General features: G+C 36.6%; 1 protein-coding gene across 1 annotated transcript; it reads right to left on the reverse strand.

Moving 5' to 3' along the window:
* Positions 1 to 5,535: 5,535 nt before the first annotated feature.
* On the reverse strand, positions 5,536 to 21,067 carry LOC106071026 (putative gamma-glutamylcyclotransferase CG2811). Its single transcript, XM_056004883.1, has 5 exons — positions 20,966 to 21,067; positions 11,738 to 11,788; positions 10,468 to 10,667; positions 8,692 to 8,867; positions 5,536 to 6,699 (listed from the first exon to the last, which is right to left on the reverse strand). Exons 2-5 carry the CDS (start codon positions 11,754 to 11,756, stop codon positions 6,564 to 6,566), a joined length of 531 nt encoding a protein of 176 aa, XP_055860858.1. The 5' UTR covers positions 11,757 to 11,788; positions 20,966 to 21,067; the 3' UTR covers positions 5,536 to 6,563.
* Between the last annotated feature and the right edge of the window lie 1,410 nt (positions 21,068 to 22,477).

Raw genomic sequence — 22,477 nt, forward strand, 5'->3', positions numbered from 1 at the left:
TGTAACTTGAAAACATGTATATCTATTGTTGTCGGATTTCCGAATTGTAAAAAGTTGCATGATCTTCAGTCTTAGGGATTAAACAAAACTACACTGCTATATAATAAAGTACACAAAATTGCAAGTCCCACATTTTCGTTTCATAAAACTCTTTTATCGGCCAGTCTATATATATTTATGTCTATGGTCCCTGCCCTCTTTGTGTGATTAGTTCATTACACTTGTATAACGATGTTTTAATGGGAAAAAATACGTAATAGCACAATGAAATACGACAGTCAATGTATATTAAGCTTTAGATCACAAGATAAATAAAATACTTAGACCTACGTGGGCTTATAGATATAAATTCATAAAAATGTACATCTGTTGCAAAACAAATGTGGCTTCTAATAACATTTTGGGGATTTCTCGGGGATTTCCCGCTACGAGCGCTCGGTAAACGGTCACGTGTTATAGTCTAGCCTCATTGTAAAACAGCTCAGCATTTTAAGGGTTAACCCCGTATGATTTAAAATATTGTCGGTAAAAATTCGACAAAAAAATGTTTGGAAAAGAAAAAAAGTAAAAAGTTGCTGACCCATCGAAAATTGGATGTTTTTTAAACCTCTTTCGTGGAGGCCCCTATCTTCTGGAGTCTCCTGGGCAGTAGCATTCATCAGTACCGGCCTAAGGCATAGGCAAACGTTGGTCTCCGATTGGTTGGGGACTCGAACAGGACTAAAAAAATGTTTGGAGAAAACAATTGTAAAACTTGGATCAAATTTCAAACATAGCAAAAGTCTATGACTCCTCTACTTGCCTAGCTCTAAGTCTACTAGGATTCAAGAGTCCATACCAACGTTACGAGAATGACGCTATATGAATTTATTTTATTGATTTACATATAGATCTAGATAGATGCAGGAATTGCGTAATTTTATTTTTATGTCTTTTTATTTTTGTATTTAATTTTTGGCCACCTAATTCAACCCATGACCCAACTTAAATTCGGCCCTGAAACAAATCGGGGGATGGCGAGGTGGCTGAGTAGTTAAGCGCATGGTTTCCGAAACTGGGGTCCTGGGTGTAAATCTCGGTGAGGATTGGCATTTTTAATTTCGGGATTTTTTTAATTGATATTTTATCATGAAACTTTCAGCAACTTTAAATTTAATAAATAACTCGGCGTAGTGAGCGTACTGTACATAACTGAGCTGTTTATTAAACGTAAAGCTACGTATTGAAATATTATCAAAGCTTTGCTTATATCTTTACGTAAATCTTATATAGATTACATACAGATTCTAGATCTAGAGGTAGATCTAGTGCTAGATCTAGATTACCATATAATGAAAGTAAGTTTGCATTGCCCGCTGGCCGAATGGGTCACATTGTTTGTTTAAGAAGCAAAAAAAAAGGTGTGACAATTAGCTCTTTAACAATACTTAACAGAAATTAACTTTAACACATACACACAGCCGCGAAATTGCAAACCACCCAACTTATTCACAGCTCAATATGGGTATAAAGCTCTACTTTCTGCGATTTGTACAGAACAAGTAAGTTTCTTTTTATTTATTTTTAATAACATAGATCTAAAAATACTACACTAAAAGGCTTACAAAAAAAAATATTTAATTAAAAAAATAAATCTAGATCTAAATCAATTTTTATACTATTATAATTCATGGCAAACTTATGCTTAGTATGAAGTCATTAATGATGAAAATTATTACAATATAGCGCTGTCACATCCGATGTTTAATGAAAGGAGATTTATATTTTAAATAATTGGTCATGGTATATGGTTTTTGAGAATTTACTAGGAGGAGGCAAGAGCTTTTCACATTAAGTAGGCTAAGTGCCTCTCTAACCGTTCTTCTTTCTCTTATCTTTTAATGGAATGGGTTGCCTGAGTTAGCCGGGAAAACCAATGAATTAGCATATTTTAAGTCACAGATCAACATGTATGACTAGATTGACACATAAAATGCGTAAGACATAACAATCTTATTTTTTAAAGAAACGTCTGTAATCTATAACAAAAAGCTTCAAACTCATTAGGCGGCTATTGTATTGTTTATAGTTTTCAGACTACATACATGTATAAATAGAATAGGCCTACATTATGTAATCCTACGAATACATACATTCAGTTTTCGATGCGTTATCAAACTTTATATATTTTGTAGATAATTAGGCTTACACCTATAATATAACACATGCTTCAAACCATCACTTGCCTCAGACCTCATTGTCTGAAAGGGAAACTTTACTTACTGCCCCAGTGCAGCCAACTTAAGCAAACTACAGTCACCAAATTTCATGAGCGTAGCCAAAAGGGGTTTGTGGTTACCCTTCCCCCCCCCCCTCCAATACAAAAACTAAAGCATTTTACCATTTTCACCAGTCGCTGGACTCCTTTGAATAGCAGATTTGGTTTTTGAATTTTTTTAGCGAGTAGCAGGCTAATTGCACTGTAGATACCTCAGAATATGCATTTTTAAAGCTTATAATAACGGAAATAATGCTTGGTTCCGCCCCCACTGTGGGAGCTCACAGCGCTCACCCGGACTAACTAGCTGCCCTTTGGCGGTGTGTACTGTCTTTCCACTAATTATAGGAAGAGAGTATTCTAGGCTAGAAAAAACGTTTGAAAGAATGAAAGGTCAGAATGTAATGCAGACTTATTACATACACACACACACACTAATCATATATATATATATATATATATATATTGCGAAGTGGGGTGAAAATCCCCCCCACCAAAAATATATGACATGCTATTTGTGGGCCGGTTTATCTGGTAATGTCCGGGCCGATTTTGATACCCAGTCCGCCCCGGTTTACAACCTAAGAACATATAGTGAAGGCGCACACATATATTTGAAAGAAAACAGCGTTCCAAGAGAGATAATCATTAAAAGGGACATTTACGTCAATTATCGAGTAGCTTCCCTCGTTCTTTTTATAGCCGCAGGAATGGAAAGGTAATATTGTTACCGTTGTTCTGAAGTTTTCTAATAAATCCCATAAGTGTTTACATCCTCGTACATGTTGAACTTTTTTTTTTACTCTGCAGGCCTAGTTCTACTTCTATAGAAATACTTTGAGGTTAAAATAGAGAGACATTTTTTAAAGGAAATGTAATAGCAGCACAGAATTGCAAAGATTTGGATTTGTGAAGTCATCACATTTAAATTACAGTTTAAATTAATATAAATACCAGACTAAAGCTATTGCAAATACAAAGCAAATTATACGATTTCTATTGTTTTTACTGAAACGAAAATTTGCACATTTTAAACAAATGCTCGTTTGCTATTTTGATGAGGTCACGTGACTCTTAGGCAATGGCTATTGCAACTTAAACTTTATATTTTTTCAGGCACTAATTCCAACAAGAATGTTTTGTAGATGTAAATACAATTTAAATAAATCTACTTGATATAAGGAGAGTCTGTCGTACCGTTGGCCACCACATATAGTCTGTTACCCGTCTCTCTCCATTCCTCTCTGTCATTTGCCAGAATTTGAGCTTTTTTTCATTGACACCTCCGTCTGTTTGATGTTGTCTTCCCAACTTCCCATCAATTGTTTGGTCTGCTCTCCTTCTTTTCACTGGCACTGTTCCCTGTAGAAAGTTGTTTGCGAGACCATAGAGGAGGAACGTTTAGGAGAGAATCTGAAAGAAGCAGGACAGGGACTTTCAAGGACCGTAGTAGGCTACCACTAGGACACCAGCCCACAATTATAGCCTACTTTTTTTACATTCTTAATTTCGTAAGTAGAGTTATAATAAAAAGCCAACAATAAACAACAAAGACTAATTTCCTGCTAGGCTCGTGGGTTCGAATCCACTTTCTATGAAGAGTGTGTCTCAGAAGGTTGAGGTCCATTGAAAACCATTTCCAGCAGAAAAAGAAACTTTTTAACTTTATGATAAAGGAGTTCCTCTACAAGATGTAGTTCTTCGTCTGTTTTTACCCCAAAAATCAAGCAGCAAATCATGTTTTACTTTTCAGGTCTGAAACGTTTCGAATGGCCGCCTAGAGCATACTTGACTAATCTTATCCTTTATTTTAAGGTAAAGCTGAATGGCCGCCTAGAGCATACTTGACTAATCTTATCCTTTATTTTAAGGTAAAGCTGAATGGCCGCCTAGAGCATACTTGACTAATCTTATCCTTTATTTTAAGGTAAAGCTGAATGGCCGCCTAGAGCATACTTGACTAATCTTATCCTTTATTTTAAGGTAAAGCTGAATGGCCGCCTAGAGCATACTTGACTAATCTTATCCTTTATTTTAAGGTAAAGCTGAATGGCCGCCTAGAGCATACTTGACTAATCTTATCCTTTATTTTAAGGTAAAGCTGAATGGCCGCCTAGAGCATACTTGACTAATCTTATTCTTTATTTTAAGGTAAAGCTGAATGGCCGCCTAGAGCATACTTGACTAATCTTATCCTTTATTTTAAGGTAAAGCTGAATGGCCGCCTAGAGCATACTTGACTAATCTTATACTTTATTTTAAGGTAAAGCTGAATGGCCGCCTAGAGCATACTTGACTAATCTTATCCTTTATTTTAAGGTAAAGCTGAATATCCGCCTAGAGCATATTTGACTAATCTTATCTTTTATTTTAAGGTAAAGCTGAATGGCCGCCTAGAGCATACTTGACTAATCTTATCCTTTATTTTAAGGTAAAGCTGAATGGCCGCCTAGAGCATACTTGACTAATCTTATCCTTTATTTTAAGGTAAAGCTGAAGAGAAATACCATGCACACACACACACACACAAATACAGGACATGACCTTGACCAAAATACAGGACATGACCTTGACCGCCAATGTGAGAACGATGTCTTCGAATTGCTGTCTGCTGACTACAATCATCACAGAAGTCTAGCACATTGGAAGATCTTCCATGTACGTGTATCTCATGAAACACCCGCTATGCTCCAAGGTTGCGATGCCTCTTTCTCAACGGCCACATCAGGCGGTACTGAAGAAAATAAGCGTCTATAGAAAAATTTAGCAGTCCTGCGTTAAACTGGTATGTCATGGTCTAACCGTCCGAGATGCCACCACGATGTGTTTTTTTTAATCTCCCCCCCCCCCAAGTAGGTCCGACCCCCGTGCCCGTCTCACCCTCTCCCATGTTCTCAGTATGATCTGTACAAGCGCGTCAAAGAACAGGATAAAACAAAGTGCTGCACGTCGCGGGTTTTCACAATTTCTTCTTATTCACCTAGCCAGATTTTTGCAGCTGAGCTGGAGGTTTTGTTGTAGTCTGTGTCGTTGAAAAGTAAGGAGCATCTTTTTGGAAGTACAGACGTACTGAGTGTTGGTTATGCAGGACTGTCCACGGTAATAGGGGTCTGTTTTGAAGTGATGTAACTTGGGGTATTCTTAGAGGAGATGCACTGTTCAATGGTCATCGTGACATCAAAACGTGATAAAAGACAAATACAAACACAAAGAGACAAACACAAAGAGACAAACACAAAGAGACAAATATTAGTTTTAAGTTGTTGTTTTTTTTTTATTTTCTGCATTAAAAACATTTATTATTGCTCCCTGTAAAAATCCCCAATCATCCCATCCCGGCCCTCAATCATCTTTTTTCTTTCTCTGGCACCCAAAGAACATTACTTAAACAAATGTGATATATATAAAATTAAGAACTGTTGATGGATGCCACGTGATAGTACAATAACCCAACAGTAAGAGAATGACCGTTGAATGACGTAGATGTATTTTACAACAGAAGAGAAAAATGTTATTGGAGACTCTCATACTAAAAGTCATTAACAACAATCTGTTCTGTGTTACCATTTTGATTTTGTATTTGATTCCACTATACTTCAATAGGGGGGGGGGGAAATGGTTTTAAAACGGGTTTAGTTTTATCCATTCAATCGTTACTGCATTCTGTACTCCGGAAACACCAAAAGTAAGCTGGCCTTTTTTTTTTTCCCATTTTAAGAAAATCTCCAACGGGTGCACACATTAGATAAAACACAATGGAATTTCACGAGGGCTCATCATATGAGTATCAAAGTATACAAACTTAATATCAGTATTTCATGTAGAGTTTCGTCATTATCAATGGGTTATCACTATGGTCGACTCTCCAGCGGATAGTTTCGTATTTAAACATCTCAGAACATTTGCCTACACATAAATGTACTACATCTATGAACGAATTTCAACCTGCAACATAGAATATTGCCCAATCATAAATATCTTTATTTCGCTTGTTACAATGTGAATTCCGTAATGTAAGAACTTCTCCCATCATGCATCACTTACATTCTAATGAGATGTTTAAATATGTACATGAACGTTTGCCAATTACAATCGTAAAATGGACACAATCTCGCTGAACTATTATACGGACATTCAAAATAACATAGTCAGCAGTTTTGACTTTAAACAGTCAGTTTAAAAAAAAAAATTGTTATATGTATGCTTCACAAAGTGGGCTCCGTGCCCTATGAATCACAGATTAGGCCTAGATCTATATATTCTGTTTATGTATTTGTTGTTATTGCTTTGAGTGTTACAAGGGAAGCTACTCATCATCGAATAAGTAGGACTGGAGTGGTCCGTCCCTGACCACATCATATGGCCTGTATCTTCGGCTAATGTCGTAATGGCTGTCGTGATAGACCTCAACCAAGGGTAGTTCCAGTAGGCTAGGCTTGAACCTGTGAAATGTACAAATAGACTTGATAGCGATGTATTTTTAAAGACATAATGAACAGGAAACTAGATATTACAATGAAAAAAAAAAACAAGGTTACAAAGACAGTTTGTGTGGAAACACAAACTCAAAATCGGCCCCCCGAAGTGGTACCCCCAGGAAGATAAGAAGGCAGGTTTCAATATTTTCAGAATGAAATTCTATCCAAGACAAATGACAGGGAAGAATGGAGAAATAAGGTTGTAAAAAAAAAATCCTTCGTTAGGAGTCTTACTGCATTCGAGCCACCCTGCAGTTCACGCGATAATATGTAAAATTACTTATTAATTGTTGTTTTAAATTATGTTCCGCTTATATCAGGGGTGGGCGAATTACGGTACGCGGGCCACATGCGGCCCGCAGGAGTGCTTTATGCGGCCCGCGGACACTTACAGAAATTAGGGGAGCTTACATGTACTTATAAAAAATGCTAATATATTTTTGAAAATAATTTTAAACATCTAAATAAATTATTTAAATTTCTGTTTATCATGTATGATAAAGAGGCTAGAGAAACATTGTCTCTACATGTCATTCTAAAAGGTTTAAAGTAAATGAAGATTATTCCTATTGGTAATATTTCGAAATATTCAAAGACACAAACTCAGGCCAGTATTTATTCAATATTATGAAGAACTGTTTGAAAGTTTTGATTGTCTTGGAACAAGATGGCAAATGTAGCAACTGATCAGAAGCCCGTGCTTTGACTGATAAAAATAGGATTTTAATAAATTAAAGAACAATATCCCAACCATAAGCTCTAAACGGTACAAGTGATGGTTTAGTATTAAAATCTCTCCTAAAATAAACAGAATCAAAGCAAAAAAATTCCGACACCCCCCTCCTGCGGGGGGAATTTCATTTCAGGGGGGGGGGGGGTTTGAACCCCCAAACACCCCCCCCCGGCTACGCCCATGGCCTTCTAGTTCCCTTTCGGTGGCCGCTAAAAACCACTATCCCTGGAGAAATTTAAAACTTTTCCATTCAGGGCTTGTGTTACAAGCGAAAATCCGAAGATTTGAACCGGCAAGCGAATGCTGTCCTTTCGTGTAAATTACAAAGTCCAATGAAACCTATCAATAATGTTGTGTTCTAAAATAGGAATTGAGCGTTTTCATGATTATTCCGCCAAAGACGCAGTTGTAATACTAAATGTTCCTCTCTATGATGAGATCTAGCATCAATAAGAGGGGCCTTAGGGGAAGGTGAATGGAGCGGGGGGGGGGGCATCGCGACAGCAAAAATGATTATTCTCTAGTTTGTTGATTTTTCTTGCAAAAAGCTCTCTGTATCATTAGTTGCGTTAAATAAAGGCCCCACTAAATCAATAGTAGAGGACTGGGGAAAAAATCTTACAAGCAAATTCTTACATGCAGAACAATATCCATATAGTACGAAATTTAATAAAACGGCCAGTAGTACAGTACGTTAGTAGGCCTACCTACTAAGATACTATGTTTTGTATTATTTTTGTAATAATAATAAGGCGTTTCCCAAACTTTTACACCAACGGAACACTTTGCTCAATCTGTGTATTTAGCGGAACACTTCGCTTATTTTTTAATTAACGTGGTTAATTCACGTGGTGGCCTTCTAGTTAATTATTCCAGTAGTAGGTGGAACACCTACTCAGACTTCGCGGAATACTATTGTTCCACACAGTTATGGAAACACTGGCCAGTTAGATTTATGTGGTACGGTATAAATAGCCTACGCTTACGGCTCACGGGCCCGCGTATGAGAGTTTTACCTGGCCCCGCGTAATGCACAGGCCCCCTCTGCATCAATGTATTCCTCTCACTTCGAGTTTAGGGGATTGTAGAAAATAAAAATGCTTGACAGATTGGTTGTTGGAAAAGGAAAGGGGGGGGGGGAGTAGTTCTGCCATCTTGTAGGTAATGCATGACATGTTTTACGACTGCCGCAATTCAAAACATTTGTCGTAAAAACCATTCACCTTTTTAACCCATACATCCACGTGTCGACGATGTAAGGTTCTATCTTGTTGCTCTGGCTGTCGGTCAACACCTCCACCTGGACAGTCTGCCGGACATACCAGTGTGGATGTCCTTCAAAGTCGTCCACGTGTTTTAAGGTCTCCTCGTCCAGTTTATACAGCTCTCCTTCGATTCTCTAAGTAAATAGCAAGATTTATAAACAACACTGAAGCGTTTATATCAAGGATTTTTTGTTTTCAACATACGTAATACTTAACCTTTTCATTATTTAAAAAGGTTATACCTGAGAAAAATAAACATTTTAAAGCTGCTGGTAATTTCTGAACAATTAGAGATTTTTATCCATGTACAAACAATAAATTTTTTTTTATTTTTTTTGGTGTATTCGGAGTAAGGACTATAGAAAGTGTTGATAATCTGTGCACTTTAAATGGTTCAAAACAACATTAAGCACTTTTTACAAAGCTTATATCAACTCACTCTGTTTGTCTGTCTGTCTGGTAAAAAGTTTGTACACGTTATTTCTCTCACACCCAATCCCAGATCAGGATGAAATTTTGCACAATTAATTCTTTTACCTGACAACACAAGAAAAAAATAACTAATTAGTAAATTAACTATTTATAATTAATTATTTTGTTTGGTCTCTCAAACAAGGGAAAGAATGTGTACTTGACTGAAGTGGTGGTATAATCTGAATTAGTCCCCTCTATAGGTCGTCGTCTGAGTCTTAGGGAACACAACATGAAAAAATAGGACGAGACTATAGAAACAATAGATAACTCTACAATCTTCCATGTTCATAGGCTCTCCACTAGCAGTGTGGTTACCATGTTGACCTGAGAAGCTTGAGAAGGCTTGAGCCATGAATTCGAATTAAGGTCGTTTCCCCCCTTTTTTATTTTTAAATGTCTAGATCTATTTGAGATTTAATTTCCTGACTGATCCAAACTAATTAAATACAATTACATTTAATAGAAGCTTTTTTTTTTTAAGTATATTTTTTAATATAATTTTCTTGCTACCATTGTAAAATAAATATTTTAGAGCTGTCTTTTGTGTGTGTGTGTAGCACAAATACATATTATATTATTTAGTTTGATCTTCATTGATCTTTCACTATGTTCTCTTCATTCTTTCTTCTCTCTCTCTCTCTCTCTCTCTCTCTCTCTTGCTCTCTTTTATTGTTTACAGAATGTAAACCAGAATCAAACAAGAAAAACATGTTTAAAATACTCATTGAAAAATTATTCTGCTCTTTATACTTAATGAATGTTAGATTCTTTAATAAATAAAACATACATGCGGAAATACCAGACGTCTATTTAAAAGAAAAAGATTTTCTAGCTCTCTAGCCATTTTTTTTTATACTTTGATAAAGATAAAGGTGAAACTAGAGATTTTTCAATGTGGTCAACGAACTATTAATTCTTTTCCCAACGATATACATCCGCTGTCAAATGTCTAGGTACACGCTTGGCCCAACTTCGTAAGTGTGACTTGAATAGAGCTATTGTAAAAAATGAAAAGCAAAGACCAAATTATGTGTATAATGTGTATAAAATGTAACTTGAAAATTCACATAGGAACATTCTATATCACTACGTTTCGTGATTGATAACATACAATTCTCTCTCTCTGTCTCTCTCTGTCTCTCTCTGTCTCTCTCTCTCTCTTCTCTCTCTCTCTCTCTCTCTCTCTCTCTCTCTCTGTGAGAGAGAGTGAGTGCGAAACAAAGTCTGTCTGTTAATTAACACAACGAAATGACCACTTACATGTCCGATGCCTTCCTTGTGCAGTAAGAATGGAATATTGAAAGGCGTGGTGACCAACAAAGGAAATTTGGCTAACGTCTTGGCTCGGCCACAGAACTTGGCTCCGCCTGGACCTCTACTGTACAACTGTTTGTGGTTTGGCTCATTGGACTTGAGTGTCCCATACATGAAGGCGTAGTGTGGGTGGCTCTCGGCGTGTCCTACGTAGGATGAAACAACAGACAAGAGGGTTAAGAATATAAACATTAGACTTGAGCAACACCATTAGTAAAACAAATCATTAAATTTAGAGACATTTCAGGACAGAAGACTAAAACATAAAGTTGCAATAATACACATAAAGCTGAACCATAATTTATAAAAACATTTTAAAAAACGTAACCTAATAAAATACTCAGAATGATACAAAGATAAAAGCACATTTCTTATTCAATATTCTAGGACAAAATCTTATTAAGTGCTCTTTATTCCCTAGTGCCATTAGATGATTAGAGCTACCCTTTCAAGCTGCTCAACCAAATCTTCTCGCGCGGGAAAAGATAACTTTATCTTGTGTCTGGCGCATAGCTGGCGTTTCTTTAGAATTGAAGATTACTTACTATTTCAATACTTCTGGGGAGAAAGGGGGATTCAGGGTAGATTTGTTTGATTTTGATTTAGGGAAGATTTGTTTGATTTGGGGAAGATTTCTTTGATTTAGAAAGATTTCTTTGATTTAGGAAAGATTGCTTAGATTTAGGGAAGATTTGTTTGTATTTGATTTAGAGAGGATTTGATTGAGTTTGATTTAGGGAAGATTTGTTCGATTTTGATTTAGAAAAGATTTGTTTGAGTTTGATTTAGGGAAGATTTGTTTGAGTTTGATTTAGAGAGGATTTGTTTGAGTTTGATTTAGGGAAGATTTGTTTGATTTTGATTTAGGGGTATTTGATTTAGAGAGGATTTGTTTGAGTTTGATTTAGAAAAAATTTGTTTGAGTTTGATTTAATCATTCAAACAAGCTCTAGACCTATACCAACTCGGGGAAGGGATTTTGAATTTCGAGAGTCCACCCAATACCAATGGGTACATAACATTAGTTTGGGAGGGGGGGCGTAAAGGCAGTCGGTCGTTGTTCTGGTCACTTTACACTTTCGTTTACCATAGGCCATAGAAATGGATGACCTTTACGTCATCTGCCCTATAGACAAGGGTACTTTACTTACTATAAAAACTAACCACGGGAATATAAGTGTTAGATAAGTCTTAAAAGTTAAGACCTAGTACTCACCATTACTTGTCCTTGACATCCCGTCAACAGCTGCTCTGAACGTTGTACCAACTGCAAATGAAAACGTGTCACATCTATTAGGAATCCAAATAAGTAATTATAGTCCCTAGGGCACCTCACAGGACAACGAATTGCTTTTAGCGCTCAAATCTCTCTCTCTCTCTCTCTCTCTCTCGTCTACAACAGAGAGCACAACAGAAACTTCATACATTTTAAATCATCGGAATGTTTACATAAACGTTTTCACGACAAGTCCTGTTAGACTCTCTTCCTTTCTCTCTTTTTTTTTCTTCTCTTTCTATCTCTTCTTCTTGCATTTTTTTTAAATCTTCTATTTCTCCGTTCTTTTTGTTTCATCTGTTGTTTTGTTCCTCTTCGTGTTCCTTTTATTTCTTTTTCTATATTTACACTTGCTCCTCTCTCTCTCTCTCTCTCTCTCTCTCTCTCTCTCTCTCTCTTTCTCTGTAATTCTCCCTAATCCTCTACTTGTCCAACCACCCCACCAGACCTGGTCAGTCAATCTGGTATCGACCACCTGCTCACTAGGACCCTGACATTATGACAACTGGAGGAATGAAAAGCTAAATATAACATGTGCCGCCACATAGAACTCACTCCAGTCTCACTGACCTATCAACAATAACAGAAGCTCGAGTGTTTGAGCAAAGTGCTATAGAAGAAGTGTCAGCAATTAGCGAGTTGTTTATTAAATAGCAACTACTGAAGTGCACATTTCAGCGTTTCAGGTTTAGACAATGAATTAAACTCCAGTCGAACACGCAACAATAGAAATCAAAGTTGTAATAAACAGCGAGAAATGGCAATTAGAATTGGAATAAGGAGCGATATATGGCAGGCAAATATAATTTGAAAAAAAATGAAAATTTGAATTTGAATTTTTGGCCAAAAATACATTACAGTATCTGAACAAAATGACCGGACTTTGAAGGAAACTTAAGTTGAAACCCGACTGGTATTGCACCTACATTACATCATACCAAATTAAGTAGATCTAGATCTCATTGTTGGCAAGGTTTCGACCAAAAAGCTACTTGAGTCAGGCGAATATATACCAGTACATATAGTCTACAAGTCTACATCGATATCATGCTTATACCAGCTTAAAGATGAGTGAAAGTCTAGAGGCAATGTGAATAGTGTTTTGCTGTTTTTAAATTCAAACATTTAAGTTAATAAATAATACAGATCAGTTACCCAAGCAGATTCAAATCAACCCAGATGTAGTGAGAAATACCCACGAGGTGGAAGTATTGAAGAGTTTATCAAAATTCTAACAAGAAGAAAAACACTGGTGCTGGTACCATACAGAACAGTGACAAACGGCCCCGTCATTGACAGAAGTGTAAACAAACTCTTATTGGCTAGAATCTAAATCAGGAAACACGTTGACCTAGATGTTGTGTGTGTCGAATGAAAAAAAAACTTAATTTCGCTCGTTTTATTAAACCTCATGGACTGCATCGCGTTATCTGGTCAGTGATTCCTAAGAAAGCTCACCTGCGCTGCTAAGTATAGAAAGACAAAGTCATATACGTACTCTAAGTGCAGTTCGAGCAGGCAATGGTTTGTCACTTGGGAGAAAAAATTTAAATAACTAATTAATATAAACGACTACATTAACACGTGAAAAAAGCGTAGAGCGTAATAATCACATTAAAAGCACAAACACACACACGTGGACATTACTTTTAATTGACCTAGATTGATAAAGCACAACGAGATTTAAATATGTGTGTCATTTTTTTAGAAATCGAATGACCCAAGTCCCACTAACTGTGCAAATCTTTTAATTATGTCCCTTATGCCCTCTCTGCTAAGCAGGAATGGTAACTCTTTGGTGAAATACTATTTCTTGAAAATTGATTTAAAATCTCCTCTGCTTTTTAAAAAAGCTTATATCAACTCAATATGTTTGTCTGTCTGTCTGGAAAAAAGTGTGCACACGATACTTCTCCCACACCCATTCTCGGATCAAGTTGAAACTTCGCACATGTATTCATTGGCATAGACAAGACATGAATTAATAAAAACAAAATTTAAAAATTATTCAATTAATTACTGGTAATTAATTATTTTGTTTGATATCGAATACTGAAATAACTTGTATATTTTATAGATATAGTTTTAAGGGCGGAGTTCTGCCCTTTTAGATAAGCTTTGTTTCTTTAAAAAATGATTTTTTAAATATAGCCTATAATAGTTTTTCAAATTGTTGTCAACATATAAATAACTGTCTGTAGCCTCCCTTCCCCAGCACTAATGTTTCCTGTTGTTAGTAAATATTTGAATTGTAAAAACCGTGTTATTGCACTGAGAAGATTGAACCTACCGAATACACCTCAGGTGCCTCCAAACTATAAGTAATATCAGAGTTATACTATTTTCACAATAAAGTCATGAGCCAATTGGAAGAAAGGGTAAAGCGTTTGGAGGGGGCGGGGGAGTGTATGTACTTTTCTAAACATAAAATAATGTTAAAAACAATTAAATATCAATATCTAGTTAAAAACATGTAATCAAATACACTATGTATTTAAAAGAAACAGTCATTAATTAAATACTTCCATATTTTGAACTTTCAAAGTGTGAGGTATTGATTGTTTTCGCTACTTTTGTTTTCTGACAGCCAATGTGAAATCTTGACATTTAAAATGATACTTCCCAAGTAGTTTCTGAAGAACGTTTTCTATTTGACACTTGAATGGAGACTTCGGAAGTTGAAACCAGAGTCACCTGTACATTTGAATGGAGACTTTGGAAGTTGAAACCAGTCACCTGTACATTTGTAGTGACGTTGAGTACATAGTGTGGGTATAACTAGCAATCCCGTAATCTTCCATTCCCTCATCGTCTTCCTTATTCAGTAGACACATTGACATGAACGTTCCTTATCTTCTTCTTATCTTATATAATACAGACGTTACTTCAAAAAAGAAGATGATTACGTCCTACGCGTCATGCATTTAGTCATGCATATTAACCAATGACTTAAATTCTGCCAAGTCACTGGTTTTCCTGGCTAGCTCAGGCAACCCATTCCATGCTCTAATAGCACTAGGGAAGAAGGAGTATTTGTACAACTTTGTCCTAGCATATTGGTACAGATGTTACTTCAGAATAGAAGAGAATTACGTTCTAAGCGTATCCAAGTGTCGATCTAGTCATGCGTGTTCATCCGTGAAATAAACTCGTAAGTCGTTGGTTTTCCTGGCTGATTCAGGCAACCCATTCCATGCTCTGGTGGCACTAAGGAAGACGAAGCACTTGTATGGATTTCATCCGCTTTTGAATCCGAATCATACTATCAGCCCAAGGTCTTATGCTTTTTACTGTTTTCCTCGCTTCCTTGTGTAATCTTTGTTTATTTTATCCGACAGCCTGTTTCTTACTGTTGGATTGTTTAGTCGCTTTATATATATATATATATATATATATATATATATATATATATATATATATATATATATATATATATATATATATATATATATATATGTATCAGCGCTTCGTCGTTCTGTACTCTTTGTGAGATATCTAAGTGTTAAAATGACATTGTGAGACACACTGTATATGTAGCACTTTACATTTCTTGTGTGGCTAAAGTGTCCAAGCCTTGAAATACATAAATGCTCACAAGTTGGGGAAATAAAATTAAAATTTGCTTTTTTTCAGCAATGGAGAGCTCACTCCACCTGTGACAGAAATGTCTCGGACATAACACGAAGAGTGCTCGTTCCTAATTGATTGGCGTATGCTCAAACGCCGGGGACTATTTTCGACCATAAGAAGGCCTCTTAAGCCACACTAGCTAGCTACGGCCTTTGAGCAGCTATCGGACAATTAAGTGCTATCAGCCACAATTTGCCTGCACCTCTGGGGGTGCTTGGTGCTAAGACAAAATCGAAAAGCAAGCTTCTCACAAACACCTGCCGAAATAAGAAAAAGATGGTCTACTTTAACTTTGCAACCAAACAAAAATCTCAAAGTGATATCTGAAGTCCATAGTGAAGGATTCTTGAATTTTACATCACTGGACCCTCGCTCCACCGATCAGTTGTTTCAGGTTATGTCCAACTTGATGAGGTATTTTACATAACTCGGTTAGCTCTGTTGTTATCGGCCTGACTTAGAGATGACCTCCCAAGTACAATTTTTTTTAAGTATGCCAGTATTTATATACTATTAATATAAGTAAATCACCAAACATTGTTTGAAAATCAATGTTGTATCAAGCAAAGTAAATATGCTTATCAAGCTCAAAGCTATTTCTTTCGCTGTCTTTATTTTGAGAGTCCCGAAAACCCCATTGAGTGTTAATTAAGGGTCGAGTTTGTGCCCTATTATGACCCTTGACCAACGAGAAGGATTTTACCCAGAAGCCATGAAAGAGAGATGGCTCTTCACCGATCCCTCTGTCCATAGGTTCCCCATCATTTTTATCACATCCGTTACAGTGAGACACATCTCAATGAGCCACATCCGGGTTCCTCCTTCATAGTGAGGCCGAGCCCACGAGAGGTTTAACGTGTTTATAAAATGTACCGCTGCAATCCTTAAGACGGCCATCACCACCCGTATGATCCCCATGAGGAACGACGTGCCTAATGGGACTAGTTAGCGAAGACTTTCATCCTCTCCATGTGCAATGCCTGTTCGCTGAAAGGTGCTGTAGAAGCCAACTGGAGGAAGTGTTTTATACTGTTAGCCTGTCTCCACTTAGAAATGTTTCTACGGAGGTGCCAAGTAAGGCCTGGAATATACCACTGGTCCTGAGAACCAGAAAAATGGTAAAATGATCTTGATATACCATTACACCCTGGTCAGGACCGGCCTTAGGTAATTGGAGGCCCTAGGCGAAGTGAATTTAGTGGCCTCCAAATGAAACAGAAAAATAAAAACTAATAAACTAATTTTAGGCAATTTATTAAAAAACTAAGTCCTCTGAAAGGGGGGTTAATTCAAAAACCCCCTTGGCTAAGTATATAGAATTATGTGACTGTAGTTTTCTTTACTTTTATATTGATGTGGGTTTTAACTTTAAACCCCGCTGAAGGGGGGGTTGAATCCCCCTCCCCCAGCAGCTACGCCCATGGGGTGCACTTATCCTTAATTTTCGAAATCGAAGACATTGCCATTATGTGTTGTTAAGAACATTGAATCTTTCTTTTCCCGATATTAAGTGGTAACAATTAATACCGACGGTAGGTGTCCACCAATACAAAATGGAAAGAGCCCCCCGCCCCCCCCCCCAAAAAAAAAAAGTCCTAATCCCTAGACGTGAATCTAGCCTAAGCTGAGGTCTGAGGATCCCTGAAACAGTATTGACCAAGTACAAATACTATTTCAATGGGGTAAAGTAATATGACATACGTATATCGTATAACACGGGGTGGGCAAATTACGGCCCGCGGGCACATGCGGCCCGCCGGAGTGTTTTATGCGGCCCGCCGACACCTACAGAAGTTAGGTGTGCCCACAGTATATACTTATAAAAATGCAAATATATTAAAAATAATATAAATATAAATTATTGAAACTGTCATTATAAAAAGTTTCAAGCAAACGAAGACTATGCTTATTGGCTATACATCAATATACTCAATTCAAGACACCATCTCTGATCAGTATTGATTCAATGCTATGAAGAACTGTGTTGAATATTGTGTATGCTTGGAACAAGATGGCAAGGGTGACAAGTGGTGGAGCTCGATCTCCGACTGAGTAAAATGGTGTGTTTTTTTCAATACCCCAACCATAAACTTTAAACAGGAAAGTTTGCACAAAGCTGCATAAAATTACAATTAACTGTAGTATAGAAAGTTAGAATCAAACTTATTAGAGTTATGGCACATTAACCACAACGTAGTTTCGATTAAAAACACAATAATCCAATATATCCGCTATCCAGGCATGGACGATGTAAACGAGAACACTTGAAAATCTCAAGGAAGAAATTGTTATGTTACTTGAAGGACACTGACTGTGACCTTGTTACCAATATTTCTAATGAAGAGTGGAAGACAGATTTCATATTTCATAATTCCCATTGCAATGAGTTCCTTGCATATAAAATGTAAATGGATGTTAAATCTTTTCAAACAAGGCCTTCCCATTTCTACAAGCAAGCAAAAGAAAACAGGTTTTGTCATTTTCCTTTGCTGAAAGGTGAAATTATTTCTAGTGAAATGATTAAAAGTACAACACTTATTTAGATTCCTTAATTTTGCAATTTATAAAAGCAAATTTTAAGACGTCAAGAACCAGTTTTCAATACCATTAGCTCACCATTTAGCGCAGAAGCTGATTTAGCTCCAGATGACATAACTCCGAGCAAAGAGAAGTTCCAGTCAGTACTACCACAGTAGTCTAATGGGTGCCAGAAGCTGTATGTCAACACTTTTAAAAACTTTGCTGCTGTTCACACTATTTGCGTACACCTACATCTGTTCTTCTTCTTCTTTGTTCTCATTTTACATGTTGGAAGGTTCAGATCAGTAATACTATATGTGAGATGAACCGCGCAATGTTTTCCAGATCAGGCAGTTCTCCGAATAGTTTTGGTTCTATAGGGGGGCTTTGGGGCCAGAGTCCTGTTCGGATCTATGATTTAGTATGCACCATTGAAGGACATGGTCAGCATTTCTCTGGTGATGCTCCAAAACTGCATGTTTCGCTCGTCCCGACATTTAACTTCCGGAACATATATTGTCTAATCCAGTGAACAAGCATTATATTTTGGGTGGGGGGAAACTAAACAAGTATAATTACTGGTCGATTTTGACTGACTGTAATTTGACAGCAGTCACAAGGATAACAACTAGTAATCTAGTTCCACAGTTCCGGAACATTATGCATGAGTGTAGAAAGTAAAATACTGCACATTAAGTACAACTGTATATTAGTGGGGTTATTGTAATATAAAAGACAACAGTAATTTTAAAAAATATTGATTTCAAAATTGCTAATTCTTCTAGTAATTCCTTAACGTGGAGTGTGGAAAAAAAGAAACGTGAATATAATACAGTGTAAATATGAATTAAAAGTTAGCTAGAGTATCTTTCTAAGTTGTATATACATATGCGGCTCCAAAACTGCATGTTTCGCTCGTCCCGACATTTAACTTCCGGAACATATATTGTCTAATCCAGTGAACAAGCATTATATTTTGGGTGGGGGGAAACTAAACAAGTATAATTACTGGTCGATTTTGACTGACTGTAATTTGACAGCAGTCACAAGGATAACAACTAGTAATCTAGTTCCACAGTTCCGGAACATTATGCATGAGTGTAGAAAGTAAAATACTGCACATTAAGTACAACTGTATATTAGTGGGGTTATTGTAATATAAAAGACAACAGTAATTTTAAAAAATATTGATTTCAAAATTGCTAATTCTTCTAGTAATTCCTTAACGTGGAGTGTGGAAAAAAAGAAACGTGAATATAATACAGTGTAAATATGAATTAAAAGTTAGCTAGAGTATCTTTCTAAGTTGTATATACATATGCGGCCCGCCATTCCCAAATTTTCAGAAATGCGGCCCTCGATCCAAAAAAAGGTTGCCCACCCCTGGTATAACACATAATTACAGTATTCACACGCTATACTTTGACTACAAAGGTATATTATAAATTAATTGGAATAATAAATTCATATCAAATATATGACAAGAAAAACATTAACAACAGCTTTTCAAAAAAAAAAATACCTCCTTTATACAATTTATAGAGCGTTTTTTTTTTTCTCTTAATAACTAATGAATGTTAGATTGAAAAACAATGAAACGTTTAACCCCACCCGCGACCCCTCCCACGAGAAAGAATCCTGGTTAAGCGAATGTATACATCTACTACTCTTTATATTATTTCAATGATAGGCCTTTAGATCTAGACTAAGAAGACGATACGCAAAATTCTCCTGAACATTTACTTACTAAACCCTTGAATCAATAATACCTTACATTCGGAATTTCCCGAACGCGATAGTCCTTTCAAGAACGCGATAGTCCTTTCAATACCGGTGTTAGATCTAGACCTAGATCTTGTTCTCTAGCCAAATTAAAATTTATTTCATTTTTTACTTGATAAATTATAACAGTTACACTAGAGTTTTCCACGCGTGGCCATCGAGTTAGTGATTCTTTTCTCGGCGATATACATAAACTGTTAGACCTACATTTCTAGGAAAATCGTTAAAGCCGTTTTTGAGATTAGCGTTCCAGGTTCCACGAAGTTCTGACTTGAATAGAGGTATTGTTAAAAAACAACACACAAATAGCAACTGTCCCCGAATTTTTACGTTTTCTCCTTATGAAGTTCTTTCCTAAGAATACTGCTAGAAAATATATATGATTCTGGTTATTGCAAAGTTCAATTCTATTTGTACTCCCCTGTCGTTTCGAGAATAATTCTGTTACATAGCATCTTTCGTTATTGTTGCCATTGGTTGCGGCCATTGCCGCGTTTTATAATGTGGCATATTTATTGATATCATATCGATACGGACATCTGTATGGTAATAGGTGAATTTATTTTTGACTTTTGTGTGTAGTACGTTGGGTGTTGTATTTGGGTCCGACACTGTGTCTTATATTTCTGGCAGTTGAATCATACAACTTTCAACTATTTCCAAATTTCATCGAAAAGCAATAGGCATAATAACTTGTCATGAACAGCTGTCAACAAGTCTTTGAAAAAAGTCTATAGAAACTCATGAAGATGTATTCTAACTCAGTACAATACGTAAGTAGTATTCAAGTTAAGTCTTAATCAATTGTTTATTTAACAGAATTATTCTCGAAACAATTATAAGGCTATAAGATTATACTCACGAATGATAAATGGAGGACAATACTAAACACAGTAATTGCTGCAAAACTCAATTACTCTAATAATTCTGTATGAATGAGTCTCACGTAAAACGATATCGTAGCATAAATTGATTCTTATCTTATCTTATAAAATACAACCGTTTCTTCAAAAAAAAAAAAAAAGAATATGATTACGTCCTACGCGTCATGCATCTAGCCATGCATGTTAACCAATGACTTCAACTGTGCCAAGTCATTGGTTTTCCTGGCTGGCTCAGGATTTACCTCTAAACCTCAGATATATTGAACATATCGAGAGGAGGTGGATATAACAATGCCAGGGTTCGAAGTTTCATTACGTATATATAGAAGTATTTCAAATGATAGTATCTTACCTAACGATAGCTCTCGAAATCGAGAAAATAACCAAACAATGGCCAGATAGTCCAAGTAGTGTCCAGGTGTAATGTCCTTAAGTATTAGAAGCTGGACACTGCTTTAAGTTATCTGTACAATGCACAAGCTCACACACACACACGTATCTTCAGTGCATTTTCCTGAACCTAATGCTCTAATCAAAGACGTGAAACATATCAAATATTCCGCTTTGCATATGCCTTATATTGCGGTCTGGGAAGACTGACGCGCGAGAATTTTGTTTTCCTTTTTATGCATTAAAAATGTAAATAACTCATGCATTGAGAAATCTAATGTGGTTTAGGGGGTGGGAAAGGGAGTTTTGTTTGTGGGTGTGGGAGTAAACCAACTCATATTAGGAATCTATTTTAGGAAACATGTATAAGTGGGGGGGGGGGGGGGTCAGCGTATGGGTCCGTTCATTTGTCCCAACCAATCAAAACCGAGCTTTCTTTACTGGGTAATGCAGTATACACTGATGTGCTGAGGCCTGGCTTACATCGAAGACTGTGGGGAGAGATTGGTGTGAGTGTGTGTGGGGGGGGGGTATAGAGCTGTTATGGAAATCAGGGTAGGGAGAAGGGGGTGCATTGATTTTTTTCGTGAAAGCCACATTAGCGGAAACACATATCTGGTGGGAGAAATGAAAGGGGGCTGAGAGGGGAGGGGGGGGGAGAGAGAGTGGGGTAAGCACCGAGACGCTGATCTGGAATAACGATTGTTTGTGTTGATCTTAAAAATGGTCCCTAAAGGTGTTTGAACACTGACAGAATCTAGAATGCTTGACGTCACTCGGGATCACGCTGTCAAAAGCAGGAGCGGTCACTCTGTTTGTCATTTAACCATTAGCCTATAAAGTTATGGTTCTTGACATTCCTCCAAAAAAAAAAAAAAAAATCATGGTGTCTATATTTATATATATTTTTAAAGTTCTATCAAACATTACTTGTATTGGTAAATCTGATAGAATCAATTTTTCTTGATTGGATTAAGGGAAAACATATTTCCCCATTATATATATATATATATATTAATTTTCTTTCAAGAATCCAGAAAGTAGATGTTAACTAAATGCAGGATTGTAGGCCTAAACACGATGTATTAGTAAATTCTGCAAGTCATAGAATTGCATAATATATTAATAGTGACTATTTGACAAGAACAGAAAAACAATTTGTAAGAAACAAAAGACAAAAAGAATTGATACCTACAAGCAAAGTCCAAAGAATATAACCAATAGCTTTAAAAAATGCATTCCTTGATTCTGCTACTGGATAGAATAACAGAGATACAGGTTTGACACTACCTTTGACTCTTGTTTTCAAAAAGTCCTAGCTGATACAAGATATTTAACAGTGTTCAACATTGATGTTAGTGGATCGGGAAAAACAATTATAACATCAACCCCGAACAATGCAATAAAGCATGATTTTATGTCTGGTAAAAAGTTTGTACACGTTGTTTCTCTGACACGCTATCTCGGATCGAGC

The sequence above is a fragment of the Biomphalaria glabrata genome, chromosome 11 (assembly GCF_947242115.1).
Source record: "Biomphalaria glabrata chromosome 11, xgBioGlab47.1, whole genome shotgun sequence".
NCBI lineage: Eukaryota > Metazoa > Mollusca > Gastropoda > Planorbidae > Biomphalaria > Biomphalaria glabrata.

Excerpts from the sequence above, each read along its gene's own strand:
- LOC106071026 (XM_056004883.1), bottom strand. Across the intron at positions 8,868-10,467 it reads ACAAGGAAGGCATCGGACAT|AGAATCGAAGGAGAGCTGTA; the intron begins GTAAGTGGTCAT and ends CTATTTACTTAG. Across the intron at positions 6,700-8,691 it reads TGGATGTATGGGTTAAAAAG|GTTCAAGCCTAGCCTACTGG; the intron begins GTGAATGGTTTT and ends TACATTTCACAG.